Raw genomic sequence first — 20,311 nt, 5'->3', positions numbered from 1 at the left:
AACCCAGTGCCTCACGCATGCCAGGTGAGCACTCTTCCACTGAGCCCCAGCCCCAGCCCCTCAAAAAATATTTTATTTTATTGATTCTACTGTTCCAAGATTTTAGGGAGAAAGAGGGAGGATTCCTTAGTCAATTTCTTTGTGAAGAGCTATACACTATTGACCTCTTATAGAAATTTATATTGTCTATTAGAATATTCAGGATGCTGAATATTCTAGTATACAATATATCAGACTGTCTAACACAATGATGATAAACATGAATGACCACAGAACACATTCTCCCTTTGATCACTGTACATATTGAGGGTTAATTTCTATGAAATACACATTTGGATACACTATTAATGGGAAATCAATCACTGTCCTACAGGTGAAATACTTGCATACTTTATTTGGGACAGGGTATCTATCTGGGAACTGGAGGTGCCAGCTGGAGGTGGTGTTAACAGGGTCTCCTTACCTCACAGTTCCTCTGTGAGTGAGCTTAGTTTCACTCATTAGATATTACCCTTCTGTTCCCTTTGAATCTCCTGAAGTTAGGCAATGCCTATGGCACCATTACTTTTTCTAGTTGGTGTTTACATAAATGTCAGCTAATATTCTCAGGCTGTAGTATTATTTATAGTAACAGTATAACATGAAAGGATTTTCTTCTTTCCCCAATTACTTGCTAATATTGACTGTTTCCTTGACTACTTCATTGACAGAGATTCTGCATAAAATTATAGTTTAATATTCAGCATTTTTTCTCAATACTTGGGATTGAATCCAAGCCCTCATACATAATGGACAAGTAGTTTACCACTGAACTACATCCCTAGGCCAGTATCTAACATTTTAATCTTTGTATCTTTATGACTCTTCCTGGCTATAGTATATCACACTGTGGACCTGGTAATAAATGGCACAAAGAGAAACAATAGCCTCCAAGTTTGTTGACCTGTAGTCTGCTACATTGGCTTTCATTGTCTGGTGCTAAGAAAAACATGTGAATATCATTAATAGTATATCATGATGGTTTGTACTTTTTTAAAAAAAAATCACGTGTGCATGTATGTGTGTGTGTTGGGGGATGGGGGCATTCCAGGGATCTAACACAATTTCTCACACATGCTAAGCACAACTCTTCTATTAAAAACTATAACCCCAGCCCATGTTTTTGTGTCTTAAGGACATACTGCCCTAAGAAAAATATTTACACAATAGATAATATTATTATAAGATAATTTTTTATTTATATATTTTTTGGTAGCTGGGATTGAATCCAGGGGCGCTTAATCACTGAGCCACACCCCCAGCCCTTTTTATTTTTTTCCTTTGAGACAGGGTCTTGCTAAGTTGCTTAGGACCTTGCTAAGTGGCTGAGGCTGGCTTTGAACTTGTGATCGCCCTGTCTCAGCTGGTATTACAGGCACAAGCCACCACACCAGCAAAAATTAATATTATTAAAAGATATATCTAGGCACATTAAAACTTTAATGAGCTTATTTGATCTTTAAGTTATTCATGAATTGGGCAGCACTAGAGCACACATAGTTCAGTGCTCTACCAAAGGAATTGGGGGAAGAAACTTTTATAAGGCATTTGTGGAAAAAAGACAAAAAGTATTCTATTGGTTAAAGCGCAAAGTCCCTAGTTAGAGGTTGTTTGGCAATTTCTGCTTAGTAAAGTCTCTGGCTAGGTGTTAGATAGTGGTTTCTGATGGGTTAAACTTAAGTTAACATTTAGTTGGGTTTCAGTTTGCTTATGAAGGAACCCAATGCACTGGAATCATCTGAGCCTAGAGGCCTCTGAAATAATTATTTCAAGTAATATATGGACAAAAATTCACCTGTGAACAGTGTGCTCTAAAGCAGCTTTCAGTAGTCTGGATCCTGGAGAGGAAGACATGAAGATGAAGTTAAATGTGTAAGAAAAATGAATTATCTATGTGAGAAAATTGGGAAGGAGACTGAAGAGATTCAGTGAATCATCAAATATGAATATGACCCTGAGTGAATGAGGAAAACAAAGGAAAAGGAGGAAAGTTGTATGGCAGTAGTTTTAAGGAAAGTTCAGCAGAGTCTGGAGCTCAAGTCTCGCATCAGAGGAGTGTCGTATCTCCCAAGAATAAGCCTGCTGTTCTAATTCTGCCAGGTTCTCACCTGATAGCAGTCCATGAAGAATATGTTCTTGTTCTACTGTAGTAATAGATCATAGAACATAATATCTGGAACCATCAGTCAAGTACTCTCCCTATTGTCTAAGATCTAAGAGGTGTTTTCTTTTGGTCATCATGCAAGGTTCTCAAAATTTAATATGCATGCAAATCTCCTAGGAATCTTAAAAAGCAGATTTTGTAGATCTGAAAGGGGGCCAACTTTCTGTAGTTCTAAGAAGCATTCTTTAAAGATGATGCTGTTGGGTGCTAGATCTCACTTTGAGTAGCAAGGGCCTAGAGACACTTGGAAAATCCAATACAAACCATAGGTTTATACACTCTTCACAGACTTAATATCTTAGCTCCGATGACATAACTGTTGCTGTCAGACACACACAATTTCATGTTAGGTTTTTTTCCATTAACTTACCCCCACCCCTCCCATAAAATCTCAGCTGCCAAACCCTTCACATTACCTGCATAACCATTTATGACCATCTCTGTATCTTCCACATATGTGTACTCATTTTGGTATCAAGATAGGGCTTTGGTATTCTCTAATCTCAATCATATACCTTTGGTTTAGATTGCTTCTCAATATTAAGCAAAAAGTTTCAAGTTGTTAAAATATAAACTTAGGCACATGAAAACATCAACAATATTGGCTCCAAAATCCATACTGTGTAGAAATTCTGGTGCAGCCATTCACCATTTCTCTTCTTGGTGGGAGTCCTGAGGGATTCAGCCACATATATTTCCTCCACATTGTCTCAGGACTTCTGCAGTTATCATCCTAACCATGTGTCTGTCCATCTCTCTTTAACAGGATCTGTTCCCTTCCTTACTCTAGTCACAGACTTATTGACATATTTTGGTTCAATTCCTTACATACTATTGTTTAAGACAGTGATGTTCATATTTTTCTGAAGCCATGGAATTATTTTTTCAAGCAAAACTTAAGTAAAATAGATTAAGTAGGTATGACTGAAACAAATGGGAGACAAAATTAGAGAGAAGGCCAGAAACATACCTTGTGAGTTAAGGTGTTTAAGTGTTATTATGAGAGCTAGGAGGAGTGGTGAATGGTTTCAAGGAAGGAGAGACATGTCCAAAATTGTGTATTTTGAATGATTACTTCAGCAGAGAAGTAAGAATAACTTGAAGAGTATCCAGATGGAATCAGAGAGACAGGAAGGAGAATAAGAAGGATTACAATAGATATTAAGCAACCGGAATTATAAGAACATGCTCTCTGGAGATGGAGTTAAGAAAAGAGTATAGAGTGAATTTAGAGAGCACAATGTCTTGTAAGTTTCAAGCTTAGGCAATCATTGATGTTTTGAGGGTTGCCATTTATTAAATCAGGAACACAGGAGGAGGAATATTAGAAGGTTATTGAGCTGTTTTGAATACACTGAGCTTAAACACTGAGTTTAAGTACCCACTGGAGTACATGGACATAGAAATCAGCAAAATCAAGCTTAGAAACTCCTCCAGTACAGGACCATTATTATTTGTAGAGTAGTCCCAGAGTCTGCTTATGCAATTGCTCAGGGTTCATACCAAGTTATCTTTTTCAAATGAGTTCTCTATAAATTTGTGCTTCTTTCCAATATATTCTTCAAAATACGGATTGCCTGCAACACTTTTAACTTCAGTAATCACTTCTCTCCTTTTTCCAAAGTGCTCCTTGCATATTCAAGTCTGGGGCTAAGCAGGTTAGAGAAATAGGGAGAGAATTCCCCCACCACCACCATTGTCCTTTGCTGTAAAGTCCTTTCTGTTTAGAATTTAAGTTCAGAAGACTTAAAGGTTGTATTTATGAAGAAATAAGCATCAATAGAAAATGATTATAATCTGCAAAAGGTAGTATCAACTGGGTTGCTGTAATGTGGCAGGAACAGAGGTACTGTGTGTAATATTTTGCACTATGTTTAGAAGGTTAAGGTTTAATGCAGTGGCTTTCAAAATTGAGTTTTCAAGTCCTTGAGAGGGAACTGAGACAGGAAGGGTTGCTTAGTAGTTGGAATTTTGGGCCCATCATTATTTCAGCCAGAACAACCTGATTTGTTTCACATATAGCTTTCACTGAAAAATGGATTTCATGGTCCCACTTCCCCACACCCCCAAACACAGGGTCTTCCTATGTTGCTCAGGTTGGCCTAAAACTCAGAATCCTCCTACCTCAGACTCCCAAATAGCTGGGACTATAGGCTTGCACCATGTCTGGCTTCTACGGTCTTTTTAAAAACATGTTTAAGTGTGAAAACACTATTTTTTTAAAAAATATTTTTTGAGTTGTCAATGGATCTTCATTATTTATTTATTTATTTATTTATATGTGGTGCTGAGAATTGAACCCAGTGCCTCACATATGCTTGGCATGCACTCTACCACTGAGCCACAACCCCAGCCCTGAAAAGCATTATTTTATGCAGTAGAAGTTGTAAGTCATATGAAGAGGGCGGTGAGGAGGAGTATAGAGTGAAAGAAGGAAAGAAAGCTGTTGAACAATTGGTAGTTGCAAAGGTCTTCCCACTGTTCTTTGCCAAACTATATACAGGATATTCTAAGACACTTTTATTGTTGATTTACTTTTATGCCCCCCCCCCCCCCAAATCTTAAGTTTCTCAAAGGCAATGCACGACATTTGATTTTGCACCTCCAATGTTTGGCATACTAAAATAAGTCTGTTAAATTAACAATTCTAGGTACTTTGCCAGTGCACCCCTACCTCAGAGAAGCGTTCCAAAGGGGGACAGAGAAATGCTCATTATTAAGAGAGAGGAAAGATGTTGTATTTAGAGTGTTCCTATGTGTGTGTGTGGAAAAAAAAAAAAAGAGAGATGTGAGAGTGGATAAAATACCTTCTAAACATAAGAATGAACACCTCCATTGATGTGTCTTGTAGAAGGTGACCAATATATTTTGTAACTAATGTACTGCAAAGTGTCATTGAGTGTGTTGGAGGTGGATAAGAATGACACATACTGATTCAAATTTTTTGAATAATGAAACAATGAGCCTTATGTTAATTGTATAACCAGTATCTCCTTCAAAACGCATTCTCGGACAAAATGTTCAAGGACGTTAGAAAAAAAAAACAAAAAACTGCAACACAACAGTGAGATAATAAGGTTTCCCCCTTAATGTTTCTAAATTGCCTGTCCTCTGCTGCTTTTGGTAACTCAGAACCATGTTTGCAAAAATCAAACAAAATAACTTGAAACATGTTAAAACAAAACCAAACAAAGCCCCTGCATTGAAACATAAAGACTGGGGCCTGAGACAGAGTCCGTTCCCAAATGTGGCAGGTAACCCGAATGCCCAACGTCCCCCGGGGGTTCCAACCGTGCTGAGGCCGCAGTGGGAGAGCAGAAGCCCCCAACCCTTGAGAACTGCTGGAAGACACACCCCGGAAGGCCTCGCGCAGCTCCCGAAGTCAGCCGCCCTCCCCCGGGTCCACACCACGCTGAAGGGCCGGGAGGACGCAAGGCGCGGACGTGCGTTCCTCCGAAGCCCGGGGGCCAGGAGCCCCTCGCACTACCTGGCCCGCAACCCGGAAGCAGATGTGGGCTATGCGGTGCTACCGGGTTGCGGTTCCGGGTCGGGCCGCGCCGCAGCCCGCGCACATCTAGCCGCCGCGGCTCCCTGCCCCCGTTCTACGGACCTGGGTATCGGCGGCCGCAGGGCCGCTCCCGGGGCCACATGGCTGAGGGGGACACAGGGAGCGACCAGAGGCAGGTGAGGCCCCGGCGGGGCGCTGACCCCCAGGCTCAGCTCGGCCTAGCCTCGCCGTCCCGGGCCACCTCCGCCCGGGGCCGCTCCGGTTCCCGCCTGCACCGCCCGGGCAGCCCGGCCGCGCCGTTCATTCGCTCCACCGCATTCCATTTTCCTGGCGCTTCCCCTTTGGCGAGCGCTCCCGGCGTCTTGTTCCTCAGCGTCTTTGGGGTTTGGCCTACTTCGGACGGTGTCCTCGTCAACCATTAGCACGCGACAGAGCAGCTCTGGGCCGGAGGCAGGAAACTGGGTTCTGCATCCCACCCTGTCTCCCGGGTCACCTTGGACAAGGTTCTTCAGACCCTTGGTTTCAGCCTTTGCAAATATGGGCAATAACACAGACCCTGGAATTTCCAGAGAGTCCACCAAATCTTATGTTTCTCTTGATTTTGAGCTTTCTTCTGTGTAAGATTCACGTGGGCCCTCTTAAGTCTTTTCCACCAGGGCCTCGAGGACAAAATGAGATGATCCAGAGTTGAATATATTCTTTTCTCCATTTTTCACCTTTTGGTCCAGTTATTTTTTTAATCTCACACCAAAATTATTATTTCTGAAATATTTTGAGGCTTTGGACACCAAAAAGACAAAAAAACCCACCCAGCCCCAGGCGTGTGCCCAAATTTAAAAAATAAAATAAAAATAATAATGAATGAAAAGAAACTAAAACAACATAGAATATCCACTAGAATATAGGGAGAGTGGAAACACTATTAGTGGTGAGAGTGGGAGTTATCTGTTTAAAATAACATAGTTTGTCTTTTTAATTGTGAATCTCACTAAAGGGTATGGAAGTGCATATATATTTTGGCTCGTTAAGGGGCAAAAACACAAGAAGGCCATTGTGTGGCCAGCTCCATTCATTGGAGTAGTGTCCCTCACCCAGAGAGAGGTTTGGTGACCTCCTGCTAAGAACATTTTTGCTTATTAAGGCTCATCCAGTAATCCATCCAACATAGTGATGTTGAATGTTAATACCATGTAAAGTACTGAGAAGAGGTTTTAAGGGTATATGTACACTGTTCATTTGTTGACTTTTTTTTTTTTTTAAATCAACTTTCAGAATGAGGAAATTGAAGCAATGGCAGCCATTTATGGCGAGGAATGGTGTGTCATTGATGATTGTGCCAAAATATTTTGTATTAGAATTAGCGATGATATAGATGACCCCAAATGGACACTTTGCTTGCAGGTATATATATATGTATATATATATTTCTTTCTTTCTTTTCTGCTTCTCTACAGCCATTTTCCAGTTACAGTATTGACTATGACTGCCTATAGAAGCCTCATGATTATTCATGCATGTGTTATTTTCTAAATTATCTTTGTTGTTGGCTTTTGTTTTGATTGATTAAACATGTAGATAGTTAAATCTCAGATCACCCTCAAATTGTGCATGCATTGTTTCAATCTTTCTTCTTCCAATTCTTTTCATTTATTAAATGTGTTCATGTCCCTTGGACAGATTTGAGTTTCATTTCCTTTCATTATCCCATTCATATAATGGGAGAGTTTCTGAACCTGGAAGGATGGCTGATATTTAAACTGAACAATAGGATAGCAATGTAGATGATCCATACAGTAGATTCTCTATTTCTTTATTAATTGAGAATCGGTTATAGTTAGGATAAAATAAATGAAAAAATTAGCTGTAGCTTTCTCTCTTAGTACATCTTCTTTGATGACTGCCTGTATTTTCAACATAAAGGGTGCTAAAGTTGAGTTTTTTTATTTTTGTAATAAAACTTATTTGAAAATATATGGTTTCTATAACTTTTTCATATATAATATTTGGTAGATTTTTGAGGGGTGGGTGTCAGGGATTGAACTCAGGGGTATAACCACTGAGCCACATCCCCAGCCCCATTTTGTATTTTATTTAGAGACAGGGTCTTACTGGGTTGCTTAGTACCTTGCTTTTGCTGAGGCTGGCTTGAAATCCTGATTCTCCTGCCTCAGACTGCAGAGCCCCTGAGATTGCAGGCATGTGCCACTGAACCCAGCTCATATTTAATAGATTTTTTTTAGGGTTTGTTTTGGGTTTTTAAAATTTTTTAAAGTATTTTTTCAGAAAAATATCTGGAAAATTTTATAGTGTTACTCTATCCATTTGTGGTCAGGGCATAATGCCCCTGTTACAAGTTTTCCTTTTCCTTTCAAATATTTTCTTTACCCTTATTCTTTTTGGGGGCAGGAAGGGTACTGGAGATTGAACCCAGGGGTGCTCTGCCACTGAGCTACATCCACAAGCACTTTAAATTTTTTTTTAATTTTGAGAGAGGTTCTTGCTAAGTTGCTGAGCTTGGCCCCAGACTTTCGAGCCTCCTCTATCAGCCTCGTAAGTCACTAGGATTATAGGTGTGGGCCACCACACTCTGCATTGTTTGCCCTTATTTTATTTTTTATTATTATTATTTTTACTTTCTCTGCAAATAATTTGTTTTACTCCTTAAAATACTGGCAGCATCACTAACAACATATTCAATGTTAGAAGCATAAATTGGTGATTTTCTTCTGAGATTTAACAAACCAATGATTATAAGTTTGGCAGGATAGAAATTTGTTCAGTGGCTAGTTTTATAAATATAATTATTTTTGAACGATAATGAATTGTTAAACAGATTTGTTTTTAAACTGCATTCTAGGTGATGCTACCAAACGAATATCCAGGTACAGCTCCACCTATTTATCAACTGAAGTAAGCTATATTTATTTCTAAATTTATATTTTTTAAAAAGATATTTTCAAAGATATTTCTCTGTACTATGCATTGCATTTTATATAAAATACTTTTATTAAAACAGAGATTAGAAACACCTTTTCGATTTGGTGTAGAACATTTAAATAAAAAAATCAAATTACCTAAAAACACATTGAATTATGCCGCTTAATATAAAAGAGAATCCCTGAGTTCAGAGGGGTTAAATAGCTACAGAATTTTCTTTAGAGATGGGGAAGAAAACCTTTCTCTTTATTCAGCCTAATGATCTGGAAACCCTGACCCTTCGAATTTCTCCTGACCTCTGTCCTAGCCACAAAACAGTCTGCTTAAGACTTCTTCCCTTCCAGGAATTATCCAGGGTACTTCTCATGGTTCTCCATGTTCTCTCTCCTCCTTGTTATTGAGGAACTATTTTCTTCTAAGTCCAAGCTTAATCTTTATGAGTCATGACCTGTTGATGCAAGCAACCTGGGATCTACCTTGCCTCCTTAATCTAGTAGTATGTATAAACCACGGGAATAGATTTGCATAAAAATCTGTTACCAAAAATTTTTACTGACTAGTGGGATTACTTTTTGTGTTAAAAAAAAATATATTGCAAATGATAAAGGAATGTTTGCAAACAAATGTTCTTTTTCAGATCAGAAAAAATATTTTTTCATTATTTTTAATTTTTTTATTTGTAGTTGCTACAATATCTTTATTTATTTATTTTTATGTGGAGCTGAGATGAACCTAGTACCTCACACGTGCAAGGCAAGTGCTCTACTACTGAGCTACAGCCCCAGCCCCAGAAAAATTATTTTTATAGTCATTTGATGAACAGCTTACTTGTTAGAGTTGTTGAAACACCAGTTAGAAACAACAGTTGGGAACTTATGGTATTGTAGCAAATATTGTGACTCTGGAAATTTAGATTCTAGAACCTGTTCTGCCACTTATGTAAACTTGAGCAGGTTTATGATACCCTTTGAAATCACCTTTGTTTTTTAAACCATTAAAACTGAATAATAGAAAAAAGACATACAAACCAAATGGCGTCTTAACAGTCTATGCACAAAAATGTTTCAATAGCTCTCTTGCAGAATTCCAGGATGTGAGACCAAAAAAGCAAACTAAATCGATAAATATACATATAGTTTATATACACAGTAGATTCGGTAGAATAAAAATGACCGTGATTTCTGATTTCTTAAAAACTGAATTTAATTTTTGTTGGGGTTTTCATAGTTTCTTGGGAGAATTAAATGAGTTAATGTCAGTATGAGCATTTTGTAACTACATAGATGTATAAAAACACAAAGAAACATTTTAATGTTTCTTTGTGTTTGTATACCTATGTACTAATCAGTAATTTCTGTTTGAAATGTTAATGCAGTCGTTGAAAAATATTCTTCATTGTGCTTTATTCATTCTTAGTGCTCCTTGGCTTAAAGGGCAAGAACGTGTGGATTTATCAAACAGCCTTGAAGAAATATATATGTAAGTAACAGGTGATTAAAAATATTATGTTAGTGATTCTGTTTTGTGCCCTACTGAGACTGTGATATGTTAGTACCTAAATTCAGAGATTTTTCTCTCTCTCCCCCCGCCCCCCCCCACACATACACATATATATTTTTTGGTACCCAGGATGGAACTCAGGGCCACTCCACCACTGAGCCACATCCCCAGCCCTATTTTGTATTTTATTTAGAGAGAGGGTCTCTCTGAGATGCTTGGCACCTCACTTTTGCTGAGGCTGGCTTTAAACTTTTGATCCTGCTGTCTCAGCCTCCCTAGCCACTACATATACTATATTTTCATAGCATATGTAGAATGAAATTGATAGAAGAATTGTAACCATAATTATTTATTAAACTTCCAAATGCTTTTAAAGATAATTTCTCTTTTTTTACGCCATAAGACTCAGAGTTTATTGATATGGTTTTTCTTCTTCCTTCCCTCATTCCTTCATCAACAAATATTACATGGCAAGCACTGTATTAAATCCTGGATACACATGGTTAACAAAACCCGAAATGATTCCTTTTTTCCAGGGCATTTAGAATTCACAGGGAGGTGGAAGATGTCTTTATACATTGTAAAATGAATGTAAAACTAAAGCTGTGATAAATTCTATGAAAGGAAAGTAGACAGTACTATGCTAACTGAGTTTGAAACAAGACCTATCCTAGTCTAGGAGGTCAGGGGCAGCTTGTTTGACTAAGAGCTAAGTTAATTAGGTGACATTAACTCCAGTGAGAGGCCTCAGAATGTACAATGGCTCTGTGTCAGGGAGCTTGACACCTTTTAGGAAACAGTAATGGTTATATCAGATGGGAAGAGAAAGGGAGGGAACGTGGTGAGAAATGACCTGGAGAGGTAGGCAGGGAAAATCCTGTGGAGTTTTGTTAGCTATGTTAAGGATTTTTGTCTTTATCCTGAACATAATTGGAAATAGAGGAGAGTTTTAAGTGGTAGGATGCCAGTGATAAGATTTTCGTTTTGAAAAGATTATCCTATTTCTAGGATTGGAAGACTAGAAAAATGGAGACTGATTGGAAGGCAGCGAAAATGGATGTGGGACATCAGTTAGGAGGCTGAAAAATTATTACAAAGAAGATAAGATAGATTTGGATTAATTTTAATTATATATATATATAAATTTATTAAGACAAATAATATTCTGGAATATCATTTTTTTTTCCTAATCCAGGAACTAGTAAGGATTCTATTATATGTTCTAGGTGGCCACCCCATTTGGTACAGAGAGTACTCCTTTTGTGTCCCTGGGATCCAGGCCAGGTTTCTTTTCCTCCCAAAATATTTAATTAGAACATGGTAAGTCATTATGGAATCCATTTGACTTGTTCCTTTCTAAAGGAAGTAGTGCCTTTCTTGGGTCCCCATTTAGTGATTCTTTTATCCTTGGCCTATAAATGTTATTTTCTCAACTAAGTGTTTTTTGATATCTATCTCTAACCTAAACTGGCCACTCCCACTTTTGTGCTTAAACAAACTTCTTTGTGTAATTCTTTATTTGCTTATTTATTCTGTCTTAGAGTAAGTTAAGTTTACTGCAAATTTAATCAGAATTGATGTCTTGATATATCTGATGGTCATTTTTCAACTCTTATCTTACTTGATCTCTGTAACTTAGTGATATTGACTACTTACTTTTTTCTTGAAAATCTTTCCACCTATCATGTTAAACACATTTATCAGTTAGATTTTTCTCCTACCTATGCAATGTTATACAGTCTTAAATGGCTTCCCACTTACCTTTACCCTGTCTTCAACGTCTTTCCTTTTACTAAGGAATACATTTCAATAGAACATAACTTGCTTGTTCTCCCTAACTAGTTCTTCTGAGCTATTTGAGATTTAAGAAAGTTCAGAGATTATAAAGTAGTGTGTTTTAAAGAAGGAGTATGGGTCATATTGTCTTGTTAGAGTGTTTGAATAATTTCAGTCCAGTGATATTATTTTCACACATGTGGTCTAAATAGAAATACACATTATATGGTATTTTGAATAAAAGCAGGTGCTATGGTACATATCCATATGTACCATAGTATGTACATAGGTACTTGAGAGGCTGAGGCAGGAGGATTGAAAGTTCAAGGCCAGCCTGGGAAACTCAGTAAGACCCTATCTCAAAATAAAAAATAAAGCCAGGCATGGTGTCACACACCTATAATTCCAGGTACTTGGGAGGCTAAGGCAAGAGGATTGCAAGTTTGGGGCCAGCTTAGGCAACTTGGTAAGACTTTGTCTCAAAATATTAAAAGGGCTGTGATATACCCCTGGGTTCAGTCCCTAGTACTAAAGGATGTTGCTTGGTGGTAGGGCACTGCTGGGTTGAGCCTCATTACAACAACAATAAAATTTTCTGTGACAAATTTTAATCATATTTTCCATTTAATTCCAGCAGAGGGCATCAAGTGAAAAATATTTTTCAACTTCAAAAATTAAACATAACATAAATGTAAATTTTTAATGATTCTAGTTTTTATGATCCTAAATATTATCACATTAAGATTCATATATTTCACATCATTTTGAATGGTAAATTTGATTTTTGCCTAGGTGAAAAGATAAATTATGGTTAGTTCCCCTTATGGAGAGAGAGAAAAAATCAGAAAAAAAAAACTAGTTTTTCCAGTAAACATTTATGGAACATCTCATTGTTAGGCATCCTATTAGGAATTTGGGATTTAAAATTAAGAGGAATGGGTAACAATACAATATAGTGAGAAGATTACTAAGTGCTGTGTACAATAGCACTTTTTGATGTTTTAGTAATGAATTAGAGAATGTGGATAAGGTTGTGAAGGAGATTTTTGCTTGCCAGGTAATTAAAGGGGAGGACTTTTCTGGTAGAGGGACCTATAAAAGCAAAATCATGTTGGGTGAGAGGCAACCTGTTTTTTTTTTTTTTTTTTTTTTTAATTTTTTATTGTGGGTTGTTCAAAACATTACAAATTTCTTGACATATCATATTCCACACTTTGATTCAAGTAGGTTATGAACTCCCACCTTCACCCCATACACAGATTGCAGATTCACATCAGTTACACATCCATTGATTTACAAATTGCCATACTAGTGTCTGTTGTGCTCCGCTGCCTTTCCCATCATCCACCCTCCCCCCTCCCCACCTCTCCCCTCCCCTCCCCTCCTCTCTCTCTACCCCCTCCACTGTATAACCCTGAGGGTCTCCTTCCATTACCGTGCAATTTCCCTTCTCTCTCCCTTTCCCTCCCACCTCTCATCCCTGTTAAATGTTAATCTTCTTCTCCTGTTCTTCGTCCCTACTCTGTTCTTAGTTACTTTCCTTATATCAAAGAAGACATTTGGCATTTGTTTTTTAGGGATTGGCTAGCTTCACTTAGCATAATCTGCTCTAATGCCATCCATTTCCCTGTAAATTCTATGATTTTGTCATTTTTTAATGCAGAGTAATACTCCATTGTGTATAAATGCCACATTTTTTTTATCCATTCGTCTATTGAAGGGCATCTAGGTTGGTTCCACAGTCTTGCTATTGTGAACTGTGCTGCTATGAACATCGATGTAGCAGTGTCCCTGTAGCATGCTCTTTTTAGGTCTTTAGGGAATAGACCAAGAAGGGGAATAGCTGGGTCAAATGGTGGCTTCATTCCCAGCTTTCCAAGAAATCTCCATACTGCTTTCCAAATTGGCTGCACCAATCTGCAGTCCCACCAGCAATGTACAAGTGTACCCTTTTCCCCACATCCTCGCCAGCACTTGTTGTTGTTTGACTTCCTAATGGCTGCCAATCTTACTGGAGTGAGATGGTATCTTAGGGTGGTTTTGATTTGCATTTCTCTGACAGCTAGAGATGTTGAGCATTTTTTCATGTACTTGTTGATTGACTGTATGTCCTCCTCTGAGAAGTGTCTGTTCAGGTCCTTGGCCCATTTGTTGATTGGGTTGTTTGTTCTCTTATTGTCTAATTTTTGGAGTTCTTTGTATACTCTGGATATTAGGGCTCTATCTGAAGTGTGAGGAGTAAAGATTTGTTCCCAGGATGTAGGCTCCCTATTTACCTCTCTTATTGTTTCTTTTGCTGAGAAAAAACTTTTTAGTTTGAGTAAGTCCCATTTGTTGATTCTAGTTATTAACTTTTGTGCTATGGGTGTCCTATTGAGGAATTTGGAGCCCGACCCCACCGAATGTAGATCGTAGCCAACTTTTTCTTCTATCAGACGGCGTGTCTCTGATTTGATATCAAGCTCCTTGATCCATTTTGAATTCACTTTTGTGCATGGCGAGAGAAAGGGATTCAGTTTCATTTTGTTGCATATGGATTTCCAGTTTTCCCAGCACCATTTGTTGAAGATGCTATCCTTCCTCCATTGCATGCTTTTAGCCCCTTTATCAAATATAAGATAGTTGTAGTTTTGTGGATTGGTTTCTGTGTCCTCTATTCTGTACCATTGGTCCACCCGCCTGTTTTGGTACCAGTACCATGCTGTTTTTGTTACTATTGCTCTGTAATATAGTTTGAAGTCTGGTATCGCTATACCGCCTGATTCACACTTCTTGCTTAGCATTGTTTTTGCTATTCTGGGTCTTTTATTTTTCCATATGAATTTCATGGTTGCTTTCTCTATTTCTACAAGAAATGCCGTTGGGATTTTGATTGGCATTGCATTAAACCTATAGAGAACTTTTGGTAATATCGCCATTTTGATGATGTTAGTTCTGCCTATCCATGAACAGGGTATATTTTTCCATCTTCTAAGATCTTCTTCTATTTCTCTCTTTAGGGTTCTGTAGTTTTCATTGTATAAGTCTTTCACCTCTTTTGTTAGGTTGATTCCCAAGTATTTTATTTTTTTTGAAGATATTTTGAATGGAGTGGTTGTCCTCATTTCCATTTCAGAGGATTTGTCGCTGATATACAGGAATGCCTTTGATTTATGCGTGTTGATTTTAAATCCTGCCACTTTGCTGAATTCATTTATTAGCTCTAATAGTTTCTTTGTAGAGCCTTTTGGGTCTGCTAGATATAGAATCATATCATCTGCAAATAGTGATAATTTAAGTTCTTCTTTTCCTATTTTTATGCCTTTAATTTCTTTCGTCTGTCTAATTGCTCTGGCCAGTGTTTCGAGAACTATGTTGAACAGAAGTGGAGAGAGAGGGCATCCCTGTCTTGTTCCAGATTTTAGAGGGAATGCCTTCAGTTTCTCTCCATTCAGAATGATGCTAGCCTGAGGCTTAGCATAGATTGCTTTTACAATATTGAGGTATGTTCCTGTTATCCCTAGTTTTTCTAGAGTTTTGAACATAAAGGGATGCTGTACTTTGTCGAATGCTTTTTCCGCATCTATCGAGATGATCATATGGTTCTTATTTTTAAGTCTATTGATGTGGTGAATAACATTTATTGATTTCCGTATATTGAACCAGCCTTGCATCCCAGGGATGAATCCTACTTGATCATGGTGTACAATTTTTTTGATATGTTTTTGTATCCGATTCGCCAGAATTTTATTGAGGATTTTTGCATCTAGGTTCATTAGAGATATTGGTCTGAAGTTTTCTTTCTTTGAAGTGTCTTTGTCTGGTTTAGGTATCAGGGTGATGTTGGCCTCATAGAATGAATTTGGAAGTTCTCCCTCCTTTTCTATTTCCTGAAGTAGCTTGAAAAGTATTGGTATTAGTTCTTCTTTAAAGGTTTTGTAAAATTCTGCTGTATACCCATCCGGACCTGGGCTTTTCTTAGTTGGTAGTCTTTTTATGGTTTCTTCTATTTCCTCAATTGATATTGGTCTGTTTAGGTTTTCTATATCCTCCTGACTCAATCTGGGCAGATCATATGACTTAAGAAATTTATCTATGCCTTCACTATCTTCTAATTTATTGGAGTATAAGGATTCAAAATAGTTTTTGATTATCTTCTGTATTTCTGAAGTGTCTGTTGTGATATTGCCTTTTTCATCCCGTATGCTAGTAATTTGAGTTCTCTCTCTTCTTCTCTTCGCTAGCATCGCTAAGGGTCTGTCGATTTTGTTTATTTTTTCAAAGAACCAACTTTTAGTTTTGTCAATTTTTTCAATTGTTTCTTTTGTTTCGATTTCATTAATTTCAGCTCTGATTTTAATTATTTCTTGCCTTCTACTTCTTTTGCTGTTGTTTTGCTCTTCTTTTTCAAGGATTTTGAGATGAAGTATGAGATCATTTATTTGTTGGTTTTTTCTTTTTTTAAGGAATGAACTCCAAGCAATGAATTTTCCTCTTAGAACTGCTTTCAATGTGTCCCATAGATTCCGATATGTTGTGTCTGTGTTTTCATTTATCTCTAAGAATTTTTTAATTTCCTCCTTGATGTCTTCTATAACCCATTGATCATTCAGTAACCTATTGTTCATTCTCCAATTGATGTATGCTTTTTCCTTCCTTCTTTTATCGTTGATTTTCAGTTTCATTCCATTATGATCAGATAAGATGCATGGTATTATCTCTACTCCTTTATATTGTCTAAGAGTTGCTCTGTGACATAATATATGATCTATTTTTGAGAAGGATCCATGTGCTGCTGAGAAAAAAGTGTAATTGCTTGATGTTGGGTGGTATACTCTATATATGTCAATTAGGTCTAGGTTATTAATAGTGTTATTGAGTTCTATAGTTTCCTTATTCAACTTTTGTTTGGAAGATCTGTCCAGTGGCGAGAGAGGTGTGTTGAAGTCTCCCATGATTATGGTATGGTGGTCTATTAGACTCTTGAACTTGAGAAGAGTTTGTTTGACGAACATAGCTGCACCATTGTTTGGGGCATAAATATTTATGATTGTTATGTCTTGTTGGTGTATGGTTCCCTTAAGCAGTATGTAGTGTCCCTCTTTATCTCTTTTGATTAACTTTGGCTTGAAATCTATTTTATTTGACATGAGTATGGACACGCCTGCTTGTTTCCGAAGTCCATATGAGTGATATGATTTTTCCCAACCTTTCACCTTCAGCCTATGTATGTCTTTTCCTATCAAATGCGTCTCCTGTAGGCAGCATATTGTTGGGTCTTGTTTTGTGATCCATTCTACTAGCCTGTGTCTCTTAATTGGTGAGTTTAAGCCATTAACATTTAGGGTTATTATTGAGATATGGGTTGTTCTTCCAGCCATATTTGTTTATTTCTGTTACTAAACATTGTTTGTTTTCCTCTTTGATTATTTCCCCCCCCCCTTTACTGTCCTACCTCCCACTGTTGGTTTTCATTGTTATTTTCCATTTCCTCTTCCTGTAATGCTTTGGCGAGGATGTTTTGAAGAGATGGTTTTCCAGCTGCGAATTCTTTAAACTTTTGTTTATCGTGGAAGGTTTTAATTTCATTCTCTATCCTGAAGCTTAATTTCGCTGGATACACAATTCTTGGTTGGAACCCATTTTCTTTCAGTGTTTGAAATATGTTATTCCAGGATCTTCTAGCTTTCAGAGTCTGTGTTGAAAGATCAGCTGTTATCCTGATTGGCTTACCCCTAAATGTAATCTGCTTCCTTTCTCTTGTAGCTTTTAAAATTCTCTCCTTATTCTGTATGTTGGGCATCTTCATTATAATGTGTCTAGGTGTGGATCTCTTTTGTTTTTGTATCTTTGGCGTCCTGTAGGCTTCTAGGATTTGGGATTCTGTCTCATTCTTCAAGTCTGGGAAGTTTTCTTGTATTATTTCATTGAATAGACTGCTCATTCCTTTGGTTTGGAGCTCTGTACCTTCCTGTATCCCAATGACTCTTAAGTTTGGTCTCTTAATGTTATCCCATATTTCTTGGATGTTCTGCTCATGGTTTCTTAACAGTCTTGCTGAGCTGTCTATGTTCTTTTCCAGTTGAAATACTTTGTCTTCATTGTCTGATGTTCTATCTTCTAAGTGTTCTACTCTGTTGGTAGTATTCTCCATTGAGTTTTTAAGTTGGTTTATTGCTTCCTGCATTTCTAGGATTTCTGATTGCTTGTTTTTTATAACCTCTATCTCCCTGTATAGTTGATCCTTTGCTTCCTGGATTTGTTTGCGTAATTCGTTGTCGAAGTGATCTTTCATTGTCTGATTTTGCTGTTTAATGTCTTCCTTGATACTCCAGATCATCTGAAGCATGTATATCCTGAATTCTTTATCTGACATTCCATCTGCTGCAGCTGTTACCTCTTCTAAAGTTGCGTTGACCTGCATTGCTTGTGGTCCTTTCTTTCCTTGTCTTTTCATACTGCTTGCGTATCTTTCCTGCAGGTGCGGGCGGCGGCTCTGCTCTCTCCTTATTCCAATTGGGGTGTTGTGGCTACCACGCCAGCAGGTCACTGGGCCTGTTCTGGGAGCTGGTGGCAGCTCTGTTCTGCCCCTACTCCAATTGGGGTGACGAGTGTACCACGCCGGCAGGCCACCGGGCCTGATCCGCTGGTCGGTTGCAGGTTTGCCTACCCTGCAGGCGCGGGCGGCAGCTCTACTCTGCCCCTACTCCAAATGGGGTGACGTGTCTGTCGTACCAGCAGGCCACTGGGCCTGTCCCGCTGGTCGGTCGCAGATCTGCCCACCTTTCGGGCACGGGTGGAGGCTCTGCTCTGCCCCTACTCCAATTGGGGTGTCGTGACTACCCCGCCTGCAGGACGCTGGGTCTGTTCCTGGCAAGGGAGGCGACTCTGCTCTGTCACTACTCCAATTAGGGTGGTGTTTGTACCACGCCGGCAGGCTCCTGGGCCTGATCCGCCGGTGTGTTGTAGGTCTGCCTACCTTGAAGGCGCGGGCGGCGGATCTGCCCTGCCCCTCCTACCACGCCTGCGGACCCCTGGGCCTGATCTGCAGGTTGATCACTGGTCTGCTCACCCTGCGGGCACGGGTGGCGGTTCCGCTCCGCCCCCACTCCAATTGGGGTCACGTGACCACCACACCGGCAGGGCCTGATCTGGGCGTGGGAGAAGGATCTGCTCTGCCCCTACTCGAGTTGGGGTGACGTGTATACCACACTGGCAGGCCACTGGGCCTGACCCTCCAGGCTGTCACAGGTCTGTTTACCTTGCAAGCGCGAAGGGCGGCTCTGCCCTGCCCCTCCTACCACGCCCATGTACTACTGGGTCGTGGGTCTGCCCACCTGGCGGGTGTGGGTGGCGGCTCCGCTCCGCCCCCTCTCCAATTGGGGTCACGCGGTCACCACGCTGGCGAGCCGCTGGGCCTGCTCCGGGGGCTGGCGGCTGCCCGGCTCCTTCCCTCTGGCTCGAGGACAAATTGAGGAGACTCGGGTGACTGAGCCTCACCCCCCTTACCAGGAGACCAACTGCTTATGTCACCGCTGGTATTGATGAAGATCTCTCCTCCACCGCTTTCTGCTGACATCAGATCTCTGCCATGTTGGTATCCTATGCGAATGGCAGCATTTCGTTCCCCTTGCCGGGCAACCCAAGCAACGGGTGAGTCCTGACCGGCCCTCAGCAGGACCCGGACCGAGACGCAGTTTCCGCGGGCTCCTAGCCCCGGTCCAGGGAAGTTCCGGGAGCCGGAACTCGGCCGCTCCGTGCTCGGTGTAAGCTCCTATAAGTGTAAGCTCCAAGAAGCAGCCCCCGCGGGCTCATTTCCGGGAGCTGGAATTCGGCTTCTTAGTGCTTGGTGTATGCTCTGATAGTAGCAGGGTCCAAGAAGCAGCCTCCGCGGGCTCCGCAGCCCTGAGCCAGGGCGGTTCCGGGACGGTTCCGGGACGGTTCCGGGAGCCGGAACTCAGCCGCTCCGTGCTCGGTGTAAGCTCCTCTAAGTGTAAGCTCCAAGAAGCAGTCCCCGCGGGCTCAGTTCCGGGAGCTGGAATTCGGCTTCTTAGTGCTTGGTGTTTGCTCTGATAGTAGCAGGGTCCAAGAAGCAGCCTCTGCAGACTCCGCAGCCCTGAGCCAGGGCGGTTCCGGGACGGTTCCGGGAGCCGGAACTCGGCCGCTCCGTGCTTGGTGTAAGCTCCTATAAGTGTAAGCTCCAAGAAGCAGTCCCCGCAGGCTCAGTTCCGGGAGCCGGAATTCGGCTTCTTAGTGCTTGGTGTTTGCTCTGATAGTAGCAGGGTCCAAGAAGCAGCCTCCGTGGGCTCCGCAGCCCTGAGCCAGGGCAGTTCCGGGACGGTTCTGGGAGCCGGAACTCGGCCGCTCCGTGCTCGGTGTAAGCTCCTATAAGTGTAAGCTCCAAGAAG

The 20,311-nt window shown here is 40.1% G+C and overlaps 2 protein-coding genes across 2 annotated transcripts in view; one reads left to right on the top strand and one right to left on the bottom strand.

The window, feature by feature from the left end:
* Osbpl1a (oxysterol binding protein like 1A) overlaps positions 1 to 5,677 on the bottom strand; it is a 220,357-nt gene extending 214,680 nt beyond the window's left edge. Inside the window, exon 1 of the mRNA XM_058578262.1 lies at positions 5,558 to 5,677. The gene's annotated coding sequence lies outside the window, so the exon portion shown is untranslated. The remainder of the gene's footprint in view (positions 1 to 5,557) is intronic.
* Impact (impact RWD domain protein) overlaps positions 5,662 to 20,311 on the top strand; it is a 37,028-nt gene continuing 22,378 nt past the window's right edge. The window contains exons 1-4 of the mRNA XM_046433614.2: positions 5,662 to 5,887; positions 6,984 to 7,112; positions 8,569 to 8,621; positions 10,065 to 10,127. Coding sequence (XP_046289570.1) covers positions 5,852 to 5,887; positions 6,984 to 7,112; positions 8,569 to 8,621; positions 10,065 to 10,127 — 281 coding nt within the window. The 5' untranslated portion in view covers positions 5,662 to 5,851. The remainder of the gene's footprint in view (positions 5,888 to 6,983; positions 7,113 to 8,568; positions 8,622 to 10,064; positions 10,128 to 20,311) is intronic.

The sequence above is a fragment of the Marmota monax genome, unplaced genomic scaffold, assembly GCF_021218885.2.
Source record: "Marmota monax isolate L192 unplaced genomic scaffold, Marmota_monax_Labrador192_F-V1.1 WCK01_AAM20220418_F8-fsc00126, whole genome shotgun sequence".
Lineage (NCBI taxonomy): Eukaryota > Metazoa > Chordata > Mammalia > Rodentia > Sciuridae > Marmota > Marmota monax.
This window is presented reverse-complemented; position numbering and strand designations above follow the sequence as displayed.